Source organism: Maylandia zebra, linkage group LG12, assembly GCF_041146795.1.
Source record: "Maylandia zebra isolate NMK-2024a linkage group LG12, Mzebra_GT3a, whole genome shotgun sequence".
NCBI classification, from domain to species: Eukaryota; Metazoa; Chordata; class Actinopteri; order Cichliformes; family Cichlidae; genus Maylandia; species Maylandia zebra.
In genome coordinates this window covers 36,266,325-36,281,937 of record NC_135178.1, presented here as the reverse complement: position 1 = coordinate 36,281,937, position 15,613 = coordinate 36,266,325, and the positions used below count along the sequence as shown (strand labels likewise).

General features: G+C 40.6%; 2 protein-coding genes across 3 annotated transcripts in view; both read right to left on the bottom strand.

The window, feature by feature from the left end:
* Positions 1-1,084: 1,084 nt before the first annotated feature.
* Positions 1,085-9,874, bottom strand: bmp3 (bone morphogenetic protein 3). The gene is made up of 3 exons (XM_004555676.6): positions 9,225-9,874; positions 7,012-7,934; positions 1,085-4,071 (listed from the first exon to the last, which is right to left on the bottom strand). Exons 1-3 carry the CDS (start codon positions 9,499-9,501, stop codon positions 3,880-3,882), a joined length of 1,392 nt encoding a protein of 463 aa, XP_004555733.3. The 5' UTR covers positions 9,502-9,874; the 3' UTR covers positions 1,085-3,879.
* Positions 3,938-15,613, bottom strand: part of cfap299 (cilia and flagella associated protein 299) — an 86,729-nt gene continuing 75,053 nt past the window's right edge. The window contains exons 6-7 of one of the 2 annotated variants that reach the window (XM_076891195.1): positions 13,294-14,486; positions 3,938-4,071 (exon numbers count right to left, since the gene is read on the bottom strand). In XM_076891195.1, coding sequence (XP_076747310.1) covers positions 14,394-14,486 — 93 coding nt within the window. In that variant the 3' untranslated portion in view covers positions 3,938-4,071; positions 13,294-14,393. Of the gene's footprint in view, positions 4,072-11,546; positions 12,737-13,293; positions 14,487-15,613 lie in introns of those variants that run through there. The other variant, XM_076891196.1, reaches the window with a different exon arrangement.

The window sequence follows — 15,613 nt, the reverse complement described above, 5'->3', positions numbered from 1 at the left end:
AATTCACGGGCCTGTAAGATAAAATGTAGAAAACATTTTAAGTTTTGGTTTCACTTTTAAAAATGTTTCACACTCTTGTGTTACATCTACAAGCTCTCACACGTTGCTACATGTTTACCTTAGTACAGTTTAGGCCAGCAAGCCCACGGGGTGTGATCATAAAGTTATGAGAACGGATCAATAAAAGTTTGATCCATTCTCACCTTGTTGTGCAACTTTGGACCATTTTCAGCGTGGCTGCTATTCTCTCAGAGGAAGTCCCATTATGTAATTGTACCTCTGGTATGTGCTGGATTTATTCCACTGCGTCAAAATGGTGATTCCTCAACCCTTCAGTGGGTGTGCTTCAACCTTTTAGAAAAGCAAATCTGTCGAGTGTACTTTGCACTCAAATTGGACAGCTAAAAACCTGCTAAGCTGTACCTGCAGACCCAGCTCTCATCAGCCGTGACAGTGCGAGATACAAAATCTGGGTCAGCTGGAAGCAGAAGTCTGAGGTTGGTGAGAAATCGCAGCACGGACAGTGAAATTTGTCAGAACTGGACATCCGGGGAGGGATCTAAAAATAGCAGCCACGCTGGAAGATGACTGGGAAGATGACCTTATGCGATTGGCCAAATATAAATCAGGCAAAGCTTTTGAATTTTATGAATATGTTCGAAAGTTCTTAATCAAATGTTATAGTGTAATAACAGATATGTGGGGAGGCAGCTAAATAGCTGACTTTAACACTTTAAAGTGGTTGAAGACAAAGTGATTGAACTTAACTGGATTGCTAATCAGCACACATAATGTGCTACACTGTATCTATACCTGCCTTTGTCTGACGCGATCCTGAAAAAATATATATACACTGTATATGAACAAAAAGTACATAATCTAATAAAAAGGGAGCACACAAACATCCCTGTACATACAGATATACCTTTGAATTTTGGTACTTGTACCTCAAACAGATTTTGTGTTATTTTCAGGAGGTACAGAGGGAGAAAATACATGAACTTTAAGTATTTTTCTTTGTTTTAAAATGGGATACAGCATTTCATAACCAAAGGTTGACAAAAATTAAATACAATAAAAGTCTTGATAGATTTTGTTCTTGCATACTTTTATTCATTTCTTTGAATGCTTTGGAAGGAGGGTCCGAGCTCAGAGGAGGGAGACCTTTAAACAGTTCACCACACTTTTAGTCAGTAGTGACAAATGTCCATCGCAGATATAAAGACCATCGACATTTCTGAGCTTCGGCCCCCCCTTTCCCAGACCACACCTTTACAAGATATGCAACATAGAGAAAATAAATAGATGCATGTTAAAGGCCTTTTCCATATACAAATATATTTTATGAAGCTTATTGTACAGGCATTTCTTTGTTTAACCTACAGCACAACATTTACACGAGAAGATGAAACAGTGAAGTAAAGGTCGATGCGCTGCGCTGTAGATGACTGCGCCGATTCATACTCGGAAAGTTGAGTCACAAATGCAGAAAAAGCAAGGATCCAAAAAGTGACGCGTCAGCAGTCGTCACATCTGCAAAGTTGTACTGGCACCAACGGAGGAAGCCACTTCATTCTATAACATGCATTTCTAAAAATCGTGTCGGCACAAAACGAGGAAGCACAAACTGTAAAACGTGTCAGTACAAAATATAGAAAGTTACACAATCTGCCCTCGGGTATTGACACAAAATAAATGTCTCTGGATTATCAAAATGGTTTGAAATACATTTGAGAATAAATTCCACAAAAGAATACGCGCTATGTTCACTCTGGAGCCTATTTTGTACCATAAGAAAAATACTCAGCTGCTTGCTTTGACTTGAGCTTCACGATGAATCAACTCGAACTTTTTGTGAAGCAGAAATCCACCCATTCAAAAAGGCACTTCTATCTCAAAGACGCATCATTGTAGTAGAGTGAGCTATATACAAAGGCAATGTACAAGTGTATAGAAAAAAAAAAAAACACTGCTATAATTACGTCTACTTGCTCTGAATAAATATTTGGTTTTATGAACTGTGACAATAACGCACAACTCAAGGCAAGGTTACGACATGTTAACTGCTCCTCCAGGTGTGCCTGTTGTTTGTAGCTGATCTGACTCGAATAACACACCCTCTAATGATTTATGTAAAACCCACTCTGTAGAATAATACACAGTAATAATAATGACGGTCATATTGCTCAAAACGTGAATAACAGAAAGGACATAATAATGCACAGCTTGTTTTTGCTTCATCTCATTTTTTCTACTGCCACCACTGTACCCAGCTGATGCTAGTAGCTTGCACCAAGTACCACTTTTCTGTTTTTCCTGAAGCTGAAAAACAGCACAAAGGTGAAACTGAAATCCAAGTAAAAGTCAGAGTAGCAGTACCTTTCAATATCCTATACCTTCAAGAAGTTTTTTTGGGGGGGGAAACAGGTAAAAAAGAAAAACTTGCATATGTATTTTTTCCTGTGAGAATAAAATTTTGGGAGTAGAGTATTTAAATGAATCATAAAAACTTAATTTGCTAAGTTTGGTAGCAGGCAGTTTACTGCAAATTGTGCTCAATTTAACACTGAAAAAAGTTCATTTTGACCTGATAGTTGGAGTGTTCATTTATTTTAAGCCATCTACCAATTTGTACGAATGAATGGCTTAAAGCTGTCAGCCCGTCCTAAAGCTCTTCCCCCCAAATGCCTACAGTGCAGCCCGACATGTTTCTGGTCCTCAGTAATACTGGTGTTTTCATGAAACGGATCAGAACGTAACTGAGTTTGAAGCGGAGCTTCGCAGAGAAGAAAAACGTCCCAGCAGAAGTTGCACCCCTGCAAAAATCCATCTTCTGCTGGGTTTTAAAGGCAGCCAAATTACTTTTTCAGAAATTTTATCCACCTCCACCTCCGAGACCTCACGCAACACTTTCCATCAGTTTCTAACAGAAGAGTATGTCAAAAACATATTTCTCCTTCAGCTGCCTCTCACTGAGCATTAATTTTTGCAGTTCTGGCCTCATGCTAACAAGTTAATCTGGCCTCACCTACGAGGTTTACTCATGAAGCTTTTTCATTTTCTTGGAGAAGCAAAACATGCCTCAGAATGTCCCTGTTAATGAGGAGACCATATGAATGTAGCTTACTCTTCCACCTATAATAAACTCTAAAAAAAATGTTGGTTCTGTACAACAACAGAGTTAAACATAAATATGTAAAGCAACCTAAAAGTCTACGTCACAATTCTGGCTTTGGAATCTAATATAACCCTTTATAGCAGCCAAGCCAAAAAATGATACAATAAATTCTCGTATGGTGAATAACACAGTGATAGTACAGACATAAATACTTACACATAGTAACAAAAACCATGCAAATGCGAGCAGAGGTGACCTGGAGGTGACAACTTCAAGCTGTGAAGGAGAGAAAGATGAGTACAACCACCTCGCCCTTCCACGGGCACCAGCTGAAATGAAGATCTTTTTGGTTTTTCCTGAAAAGTGAATATTTTCCTTCAGTTTTTGTCTCTTTTATGCCTCAGCTGGTGTTTGTATGCCTTGATAGTGGGTTTATGATCGCATCCACCCTGCCGTCGCCCAACTGATAACTGAGCAGCGATGATAAATACGTTTAAAATACAACTTTTACTAGGATAACTCACGTGATCCATTTCTTCCCACTGACAGTCACATCGTCACCTGGAACAACAGGCGGTGCTCTCCTCCAGTGCAAAAGGGAAGTTGTATTCACTTGATATTTGTATCTGAGTGAGTGTATGACTGCAGGAACAGGAGAAGAGACCGTCTTTATGGCTGTATGTGGGGTTTTTTGTTTGTTTGTTTTTTACTTCTCTTTATGACACGAGGTGTGTGCGATGAGGCCTGGGAGGAAAAAGAAACTATCTACAGGCGCAGGAATCTACTGTCATGTTGGGGTAGACTTTCAGCACCACATTCTTGTCCTCGTCAAAGAAAAGGATGCTGAGGGAAGACATTTTCTCGGGGACACAGCACGGCTCGGGGATGCCTGGGATGACGCCCACCGCCCGCACTATGCTCTGGATGGTGGCGTGGTTAGATGGCTTCAGAGCCTTAAAAAAAAGAGCAAATAAATGTCATTTTAAAGTAAAAGTTAAACAGTTATGAACTTTTGATGAGCCAACAGGACATGTTTCTAACAAGCTGGGCCTTGTTTTCCAGAGTCACAGAAACCCAGAGTGATAGCAAATATTCACACGTACATTTATTTTTCCTTCTACCGAACATATTTGAAAGCAGAAAAAAGACATTCAAAACGTCCCCAAATGTATAACCAATTCAACAATATCAAACTTTACTTGTTGCTGAAGTTCTGCACATGTAGTTTTCCTATTTGCCATTTAAGATCATATATAATCTTATTTGTCAAGGGCATAGCAATATTATTCAGTGCAACTAGCATGCAGCATTGGCCGAAGGGTCTGTGAGTCTGAATTTAAGTTCTACACGCCCAGCAGTTCACCTGCACAGCTGCTTCATTCTCAACAGGAACTAGTAAGCGATAGAAGTCTTCCCACACCACTCCACAGGAAAAAAAAGTGCACCCTTTTAATCATGGCTATTTAGAAGCTTCTAAAACTTCAACCTGACAAACGAGACAACGTTTTCTGCACAGGCTGAGCAGAAAAGCTGCAGGAGAGGGAGGCGGCTGCCTTAAAAGCCCTAGGCTCTACTTCTGGGACTAATTACCTCCGACTACAAAGACCTGTGACTCCGACTTAATGAATTAAGTGGATGTAGCTCGTGCATTCCGGCCATGTTTAAAATACCTGCGTGGTTATCTTATCACCGGTGCCACGAGCTAAAAGGGAAGTTGATGTTTAACATCAGGCAGATGTTTTTTGTGTCTCTCACTTATTTCCATCTTCTGTGTAAAGGCTTAACGTTATCCTCTGTAGATACTTCATTCAAGATACTTGTTGGTTTGTTTTAGGTAATAACATTTTTATTGAATTTTGATGAGGAGGTCAACCAGCTGTTTATGAGGACGCCGGTTTTCTTACTAAGCATGTTAGATGACATCTGTAGCTTCACTATTACTGCAGGTTTAATATAGTAGGACTGCTTGGGCTAAATCTAGATTTACATCTGATGTGCATCTTTAAAGACAAAGATACAATCTGAAGATAAAAGCATGAAGAACTATCTGCACAACTACTGTAACTACTTTAACCCTGCTGTTGAAGATCAAAGCCAATGACATAAGGCTTGCCACTGTTGCCTGTTATATAAAACAGAAAGATAGCAGGGACCCCTGAGGTTGATTTTCCCCATGTTAAATTAATGCAAAGCAGTAAAGAGACTGCTATCTGAATGTAGCCCGTCCTATTTACATAATGTATACCATACTGCAAAAAAAAAAAAAAAAAAAAAAGTTAAAGACTAATGTCTGCAGTCTTTAGTTACAGAGCCAAACAATTCTTACAGGGGTCGCCAAGCCAAGCCAATAATGTACACTGCTGGTATAGAAACTGATGGCTCTAACTTTCAACTATTCTTATCATTTGCTTATGCAGACATGACTGTCATTTAGGACTGCGTCATAAGGAATCATTAATAATCACCATGTAAAGAAATGGTTTTCAAAAAAGTTACTCTGGAAAAACAGAAGCTACTGGATTTAACTTTAGCTTAAAAGTATGGGGACGACCACCTAATGGGCTTCACTATTGTCAGGCAGCCAGAGCGGAGGCCATAAGGATTTCTGCAAGTACGGAGATGGTTAAATGTTCTTTCCTTCCACAAATTCTGCTTGGATAGACAAATTATTTGCTTTTCATTATAGCAACTAAATAGACATCATCCTTTCAGAACCATTAGTAAATTCACTCTGAGACTTGCAAATGATAAAGTTGTAAAGATGGGCTGCTGGTGCTAGCATTGCTAACGTTAACCTCACACAGCACATGAATCTAGGGCAAAATACCACGCGTATTTCTGCAGTATTTAAAATATGATAAGATTGCAGTGAGAGTGGTTTCTAGTGGCTCTTAAATATTAGAAAATTGCCAGTTGTTTAAATGAGAGAAAAATAGCCCAGGTGACCAACACTTAAACATTCAAAACTGAGACAGTATAACGGATGAGGTTAAGCATTAGCCACATATTTATTGTAGCTATGTTAAAGAGACATTTGTTAATCCCATTCTTTTCATAATGAAAATAGATTTTAAATCTGTGAACTGTAGAGACAGGAAGTTCAGTTAATTAGCAGTCTGGCTAGCAGTGCAGCCTAGCATTGGCCGATACTGAATGACACCCGGCTTCCATGGTTACGTGTCAGTGACTCTGACACAAAATGTATAACTACAAATTTTTTAAATATCTATATACTGCAGAACTATGTTGCTTTGCTAAGCTATCACAATTTTCCATTACAGACAGAAATAAATGTGCTATCGCTGTTTTTTGTACTTACGTAGCAGTTGGTCTGATTTGTTTTCTCCAATTTAATCAGCTAGCAGATTATTCACCATCTTTAATGGCCATACTTTATTGCCTCGGACCACCCTTTGGTTCTTTGCCCATGTAGAGGATATAAAGAGTTCTGCTCCTGCAGATCACCTGTAAGTTGCCTAAACTGCTTTCATAAAACTTTTATCTGCACTATTAATATCAAAACCGAACAAAAACTAAATTTAACAAAAAAAACCATTGGTTTTTGGTTTATTTATAATCTTCAGTTGTGAAAAAACAAAAACAGGTTCCCAGATGTATTGTCTAGAGAGTATTGAATTAGTGCTACCATTTTAGGCTGTGATCACTTTAAAAAGAAAAAATTCCATCTTTAACCAGCTCTCACAAGTGACCCATCTATAATGACGAAGTCTACCAAAGATCAGCTTTCCCTCTTCATATAGCTAATTGGTAGAAATACTATAATTGCCACCGTACTGAGCTTTACCTTCTCTAACCCACTAATTTTTTGCTTTGGCACCTTTAGTACTGTCTAAAAGCACTATAGTGTGGCGCTACCGGGCTTTGAATCTCACCTTTGGCATGGGGAACTGGCAGGACCCTGAGCAATAATAGGCATCAAACGACTTGGGCGATATAATCCATTCGCTCCATCCAATGTCGGCAAAGTCAACTTTCAGGTATCTCCGAGCGCAGTTCCTGGGCTCGTTCCACTGCTTCTTTCGCGCCTTTTTAATCGTCTGCTCATCAAACTGTAGCAAGGGCATCTTATGCCGCTGATTCTTGCGTGTCTTTTTACGCGGCCGGCGTGCCTGTTTGTTTTCAAATGGTTCGTAGGGAGTTGTCTCGTCCCAGCCGGTCGTCTCATATGGGTACTCGGGACCAGGAAGTTCATTATTTTGCAAAGGTAGGAGAACATTCACTGAGCGCCTGTGTCTGGGCTGCGGCTGTCCTTCGGTGTCGTTTTGCTCTCGTAGTCCCACTTTATGGAAGCCGTGTGAAATGGAGCCCTCACCTCTCACTGAGTGGGGCCTCTGGAGAGTAGCTACCACACTTTCAGGCTCTGAAATGGCAGAGTCATTGGCATAGACCAGGATGTAGGGTGAGCGGTCTGACAGGAGCTTCTTCCACGGCTGGGAACCTTGTGAAGCCACTTCAATCCCAATAAGCAGCTCGTCGTGGTGTTTGGCCTGGTTGACCACACGAGTTATGTCCTTCCACTGCCAAGATATGAAGTCCCTGTAGAGGGTGGACACATTGATCCGAAAATGTCCAAGAGTCCTCATCTTGTTATCCACAGATGCAAAGCTCCAGATGACCATGTGGATGTGGCTGTGCCTCCTGGGACCATGGCGAGCGCAGCTTTTGGACCTGGAGCAGCCCTGGGTGCTGTTCTGAAGGTCTCCAATGTAATAATGAAGAGTAGCTGACAGGATGTCTTCTGATTTGGTGAGGGAGGTGAGGTTGAAAATCTGCAGCTGTTTCTTGTTTATAGTACCTGTGCATATAATGAGTAATATCATGAACAGAGTGCAACACGGTTCACATCATTTCAAAACTGACCATGGCCTTTCCTAAACTTTACTGCTAGTAATAATAATTTATATGTTTGTATTTCCTCTTTTTAGTCCAGCGTTTTCATCATCGGGCTTATGTTGTGCACTTTTTTTGCTCAGGTCATGAAACAGTTGTTCACCCTAATGCAATAGAATTATTTTGGGATTTTAAAAAACGTATTAAAAAAATCATTAATTACAAAATATTTTTAAAGATCGGCAGGACACAGGACAATTCACCCAAGCTTTAACAGGCTTTCATTTTGAGGATTGCTTCAATCAAAAAGAAAATTGTCACTGTAAAGAAAGAACAGACCAGTACTTTAGAAGGTTTCTTTAACATTTTAAACATGTCATTGCTTGCAACAGCATAGCAGAAACTCCCACTTATCTCCACTGCTTTGGGATAAAAGCAGAAATTTCAAGCAAAAACCAAAAACTCCTGCATGGCCAAATTCTTCTGAGGATCAATCGTGAAATATGTTTGTGATTTGGGTGAACCTGCCCTTTAATGCTATACCATACAGCAGCCGGGCGACAGGAGGCAGTGTAATCTAACAAAGTTTAACCCTAAGTGGCAACTGGTCGCCCCATGGTCCGAGTGATAATAACACAGCGAAGTGTAAACACTTGAGGGTTTATTGGATTAAAGTTACTATAAATGAACCTGAAGAAGAGGGGGAAAAAAGCTCCAGCTGAAAGGACATTAGCGCTCGCTGCAGTGGAAACTCAAACGCTGCTACAGCTCAGGCAGTCTGGGCAGCTGCCAGATGCTGGCTCGAGAGAAAATTTATCAAGACTATCTGACAGTAAAATCTGAAGGTGTGAACAGTTGTGCGGCCAAGCTATGTTAAATTGCATGCCACCATCTGATGCGAATCTTTTACTCTTACTGGCAAAAGGAATGCGTAACAGGTTGTTCACATTTCCATTACTGGATCAACAGGTGTATTTCTTTTTCAGCTCCGCACACATGAACGGCATCGGTCTTAACGAATTTTACATTATGCTCTATAAAATAAGACTTACTCAATATTATAGATGTTCTTTCTACTTTAAGTTTTTCATCTATAGATGGAAAAAATGTGCCGATTTGCATTTTTACTATGCAGGTGATTCAAGCTGATTGAGGCAAAATGGAAACATATAACATCAAAAAGGCATGCCGGTCACTGACTTCTATGCTGGTAGAAGTCGGTGTTCTTAATATACATAAAACATTTGATACATACCCCAATGCGCTTTGAAACTACGAACAGTGTTGCCGTCCTTGAAGGGAAATCCAGCGCTGTTGTACTTCGCGTAAAGCATCTGCATGTGCTCCGTCATCGTATCCTGTAAAAGCGCATCCCGGTCTTCTTTTGTCGCGTATTTTTTATCCACCGAATGCGTAAAATCCACCTTTAGTCTCTCGGGGATATTGTCCGTTTTCAGCATCGCGCACAATCCAACGCACAAATAACTCCATCCGTAAAGCAGCACGATCACAAATCGAGAGTAGAGTGCCATGTTCGAGGCAAAGGAAACGTAGCAAACGAAAAAATAACAGCTGTGGAAAAACTAACACGTTTCCGAAAGTGGCCCCTATCTCCAGAAACACATACCATCACCTGAGTCCTCTGCAAGAAAATGACACCATCACCTTTGACACCGGTCACAACAAGAGAGGAAGATGCGTTATCCAAGTTGTCTCTACTTTTGATAAGTTGCAGGTCTAAATGTGTTTGAGTCAGTAAATTAAGTCAGTAAAAAGATAAAAATAATAATGATAAAAAGGTTCCGGCGCGCAGGATGAGGTGTGAGAAAGCAGAAGGAGAAAAACTGCGCCTCTCCGACTCCAAGCTGATTTCAGGTCCAGCAGTCAACCGTCCCTCAGTCTCAGCTTTCATTGAAGGTAAAGCATGTTGTGCTTGGTATTATAGGGCTTATGGGACCAGCTGGGTATTCCTCTCTCCTTTCTCTCACACACACACACTGCGCACACACACGTACACATGCTCACCCTCAGAGAGAGAGAGGGGGAGAGAGAGAGAGAGTTTCCTGTTCAAAATACTTCTACGCACATTCAGCCTGGGGACAAATTATCTCGAATTATCTCGTTATCAAGAGCCGAAGGGGGCGTGTTTTGTCGGTTGACTCGAGACGGAGAGCGTGAAAATATTTTACTAAACGACATTCCAGAGGTTTATTGAACTGATTTCAACACCTAAACTGCTGCCAGAGAACAGCCCCTCCGTGCGCAATTTCTACTCCGCAGAGCTGCGCGTCCGGGCCGCGCTGCTGAATGAAGCGGCTTATTGTCGGCATTAAAGGCTTTCTTCCCTACTTAGTTTAGTTCAATGGAGTTAAGCACACACATCCTGTACCATCACAGTCCGATCCGGATGCATACTGTTCCCCGCCTTCCCCCCAAACAGCCATCAGGCGGGGTTTGAACACCCCACCCAGTCGGCCTGCAGTCCCCCCCACCACTGGTCCTCTTTCAGGGGCACTCGGGAGGAAATGATTAGGGCATTTCCCCGCCCTTGGACATCTGATGGCAATAATATTAGCATGCCATGTCTTTCATAGCAGTCAACAGGCTGAATGACTTTAACGTCTTCAGCTGCTACCAGATAAGCAAGAAGCATCAGGAGAGGAGCGTGAAGGCTCTGCCTTCCATTCTACTTTTGGAAACTCTAGGAACCACAAGCAGGCCTGCACTCAGAGAGCAAAGTGCTCTATTGGGATATGAGATAATATGAGGTCTTTAAGATATGACGGGGCCTGATCATTTAGCACTTTGTAAGTTGGATGTTGGACAACTCTGGATTTAACTGTAAGCCAGAGTTAAAACCAGTCCCTAAAGTGGACAGTGATTAAGAGTAGTACTGCCCTCAATAATAAAACAGTTGTCAAAGGAAAAGAAAACTTATTCAAGTAAAGGAACTTACAAATGGTCAAATTCAACATGTATGTCCGTGACTGTTGAACTGGTGAGTTTTAACAACGGTGCCCGTGGTATTTAACTATCCAATGAAAAACCAATTAATTGACTCCTGTGCTGAAAGACACTTCAAAAAAAAACCATGACTTTATAGATTGAAACAAATGTTCCAACAACACTTCAGCTATAATATTTAGTTTGAATCTTCTATTTTTTTTTATGTTAACACCCGAAGTCAGTTCTGAAAATAAAGCCAACATGAAGTGTCAGAAACTGCAGTTCCACTTGTGGCCACTTGAGACTGGCCCAAAAAGTGAGTCAATCTCGTATATTTGTATAACATTCCCAAATCTATAGCATTAAAACAGATGTTTTGAACCTGATTTTGGTCTCGATAGTTTCACCCTTCATTAAAAATTGTACAGAAAGGCTTTTAGGTATAACAACACAGGCGGCTCCAATCAGCAGAAGTCTGCTAGGCCACACCTCTGCTAATTAGACATTTTTATTGGGTTTGTATTTTTGGACAGGTGACATCCTTCTCAAGTTAGCGCATTCAAAAACTTGGGTGTCTACGCTGCCCACTCGCCCATCCAACGGGTGACAACAATAACCCATCAGCCTTTTTGGCTGAGGGGTAAGAAGTGGTTGTGTGTTTGAAAGTGAAAGCGCTGTAATTTAGCTTAGGATTTAATTTGGAATTTATTTTTGCATGTCGGCAGCTATCACTAGATTCACAAGGTTATTGTAATATCTGCATGCCAATATTAATCTATTAATCATAAGGTTGTAGGTAATGAGATGTCAAACACAATAATCTATGAGTGAAAACTACACAAAAAGACATCAAACTGAGGTGAAACTGAGCTTGTTTCATAGAAAAGACTGAATCGTGCCTCTGCTGCAGTCTGAATCCACCACTTTGACTCAAGTTGTGCATATTAGACCTCAGACCTCTAACTAATGTTTTAACATTAGGGGTTTTAACGCTTCAGTTAAAACCCCAACAGCTTAAAAGCCCAATAAAGGAAATGAAGGGGAATATTACTGTTTAACCTGGACTTTATTGTGAAATCATCCCTGTTTGCAGACACATGATCTGGGTGGATTCCAGTAATCATTTTAAATGCTGTTTTCTACAGAGGTAAGGCATTCAAAGAACAACCAATGCATTTCAGATGCAGTGCACTTGTTTGCCTGTTTGTTTTAGATGGCCTTTTTCCCGTCTTGTGCACATCTGCTGTTTTCATTGGAAGGTATTTGGAATGACTGATGCAACTTTCAGGGTGGGAGAGAGAATAAAGCAGCCAGTTCCATCGCCGTTACCTGGCCACATAAATGAGCCGTGGCCTGTAAACCTAAACAGCTGTAGATGAGGGTGAAGTGTTCATTTGCTGCCTGACTTCTCATTTCCAAACACAATTACAAAAAAATCTCCAAACTGAAAACAGAAACAACAACAACAAATAACCAAGTAGTGAGACAGGCAGGTGGAAGGTTTCTCAATTACAACATGCGCTGCACTCAGGTTAAATATGCTGTTCAACAAGGCAGTCAACAGAGAAACCAGGTCTGAATATACTTCTGCTACTTAGGTTGTAGTTTCAGCAAGAAACAAAGAAACAGTTTAAGATCAGTTTACACACCAGCAACCACAAATAGATGATAAAAAAAATACATAAAACTGCACGAAAACATGTTAAAGACTGAAAATAGGCACATCCTACATTCCCATCTGTGTCACTTTTATAACTCCATCAGACTTTTCACCAGCTTTGCTCACGATAACCACAAAAACAGGCCCAGAACTCCTATCGTCTTTAAAAAAGGGAAGGAAAAACAAAAGAACAGTAATGATTAACAACCCCAAACCAGACCGTCATTTCCCTAACCCCAGTTTTTACAGAACCACAGCCCAAATAGCCTTGTCACCACACATATTATTTCAATGAGGACAACAGGGTCCAATTCGGTGAAAACAAACAGATGCAGCAAGTGGAATGCTTCTCTGGTATCAAGCCAGATGAGAAACATTAGACGTTTGTATTAGAATGAACTAATTTGTTTGAAGCTTGTGACTTTCAGGGGAAAAACAGGTGATAGATTAGTAATGAGAAAATTAATATAAAGGCGAGATAAAATGTGGAGGTGACAGTGTGAGCTTAAAGGCTCAGCAGTTAAGGAAATAAGCTTATTTGATTTAGATGAAAAGATTGATACCACTTGCACGTCTGTGCAGCAGATAAATGTTCAGATACAGGTTCAGAACAGCCACTCATAAAACCCCAATCCTAACCCCTAGCCATTTATTTATTTATGCGTGCATGTCTGGATTAATTAACCAAGATTTAATGTGTTCATTATTTGTTACTTACCTTTGGTAGGTTTTTGATTTGAATCTCCTGGCTGGCTGAGGCCTCTCTGTGTGGAGTTTGCATATCACTGTGCCTACACGGGTGTCCTTTGGGTAGTCTTCTACCCTCAGACTTGCTAGTTAGGTTAATTGGTGACTCCAAATTGGCTGTAGGTGTGGATGTGAGAGTGTGTGGTTGACTGTCCCTCTGTTAGGCCTGTGACGGACTGATGACCTGTCCAGGGTGCACCCTAAATCTCGCCCAGTGAACGTGTTTAGTCCAAAAAAGGACTAAACACAATAAACAGAGGTAGATAAGTCTGAGAAGCAGCATTACTGCTATCCCCCCAAATTTTCTACATGCAGAGACATTGAGTCAGCAGAATGTACAGAAAGCAAATTTATGAACTAATAAAGACTCAACTTCTAGATTTAGATACTGTTACAAAAAACAACAAATAATAATCCTGAAATTAAAGGGATTTAAGTTACCAAAAGCCCTCTGAGAAAATAATTTAAAAATGTCATAGTGAATGACTAATATGTAAATGATAGGGCACTTTGATGTCCCGTAACGTGTGCCTTGCATCTGGAAACATACGGAATGCTTTAAGCCCATTACCCACTCTTCCAGTCCAATTGGAGCTACCGCAGCCTGGGGGAGGACATGAAAGCAACCCCCATCATCTTTCAAAGCTCTTACGCCTTTAATTTGTTTAGACAAACAGCCCAAAACATGCCAGACCAAATGATGATACGAGCCTGGGGTCTCTGAGCAGGTTCTTGCCCCTAACTAACTCTGCTTGCTTGGGTAAGTGCCAAAAGCACAGTCAATCCCGACCTGGATGCAACAATTTAAGGCCAAAGTTAGACATAAAACCCCAGAGTATTTGCAAAGAAACTTCCAAGTTGTCACACGAGTCCATCAACTTCATCCTCTGGGATTCCTCAGTTTAAAGCCTTTTTTTCTCCACTACAACACCTCCACCCAGATGGCATGCATGATATGAGGGGAACAGTGTAAATGATGGTCCAACTACAGCAACTCAGTCAAATTAGAGGCTTCCAGTGCTCTCCAATATGTGCCATATGTATGCAAGTGTTGGCGACGGCCTGTGAAGTTTAGACTGTCCTGACGTTGTGGTCGTAGATGACAACATGGATGTAGATGTCCGACTGCAGGAATGTCCTGTTGGAGTCCTCGCCAGGACCAGACTGAAACCCAGCACAGAGAAGTTAGTGGTGCTTGTTTGGGGGTAGTGCTGTCTACAGTCTACAATCGTGCATTCAAACGCAAAGCAAAGAACTAAACATTTGTGATGTTTTCGACTGGTCTCATGAATTTTCAAGATCTCAAGACATGTTTTCAGAAGCTGTATAAGAAAAGATGGATGTAGCGTCCGTCTGTAAAAGTGAAGCCAATGTGGACAACTCTAAAATCTGCACTTTCTCTAATGGCCAGCAGGGGGCATTAGACAAGGAGTCAGATTCTATAGAAGTCTATAAGAAAAGGCCCCTACCTGTCACTTGATTTATGACATTATTAAGGACTTTCTGTACAAATTTATGATCTGTATTTATGAAAGTTTTCTGTTTTTTTAGAACAAAAAAGGTGAATTCATGAGACTTTTTAAACATCATCTTTATTACTTTTTTCTGCATCAAACCTGCATCATTTAGAACCAAAACTGTGAGCTGAAAGAAGCTAAAATCTTCAAATAAATACAGAGTTGCTGTGGTTTTAGAAATACCAAAGATAGCTTTCCAGTGCATGGGAATATTAGTTTCAGTGTTAAATTAAAAATATCACCATACTGAAAATGTGACAGCTACCACAGAGAGAGTATGTTAGCAATTAAACAAAACCGCACATCTCTAGAGCACACCTCTTTATAATAGCAGGTATATTAAAGGGGAGGCCAAGTGCTGCATAATTTGACAGTGACTGTAACTGTTCATTTTCCAAGATGTTTTGTGTTACTTTGGCTGTCAAAGCTGACACAGCCCCACCACTAAGATGTGAAGCCACTACCAGCTGGGAACATTTATTTCAGGCTAAGTGTGTCAAAAGCTTCTGGAGGGAACGGAACCATAGCGAACCATTACACTCAATTTACACTTTTACCTAAGCCACACTTGTGGGTGTCCTAATAACTGAGACAGTCTTCCTCTGCAAGTTGAAAAGAGCATCAATAAAAATAAGCCAATAAACCTGATGTCACAGACACAGTGAGAGATAATGGGAAATGCTGCTTAAGGCCAAGCATTTTTTTTCAAATGTTATAGAAACCAAACACTGTCATTAACACTCACATTTAAATTCATGTCAGCTTACCCTGTTC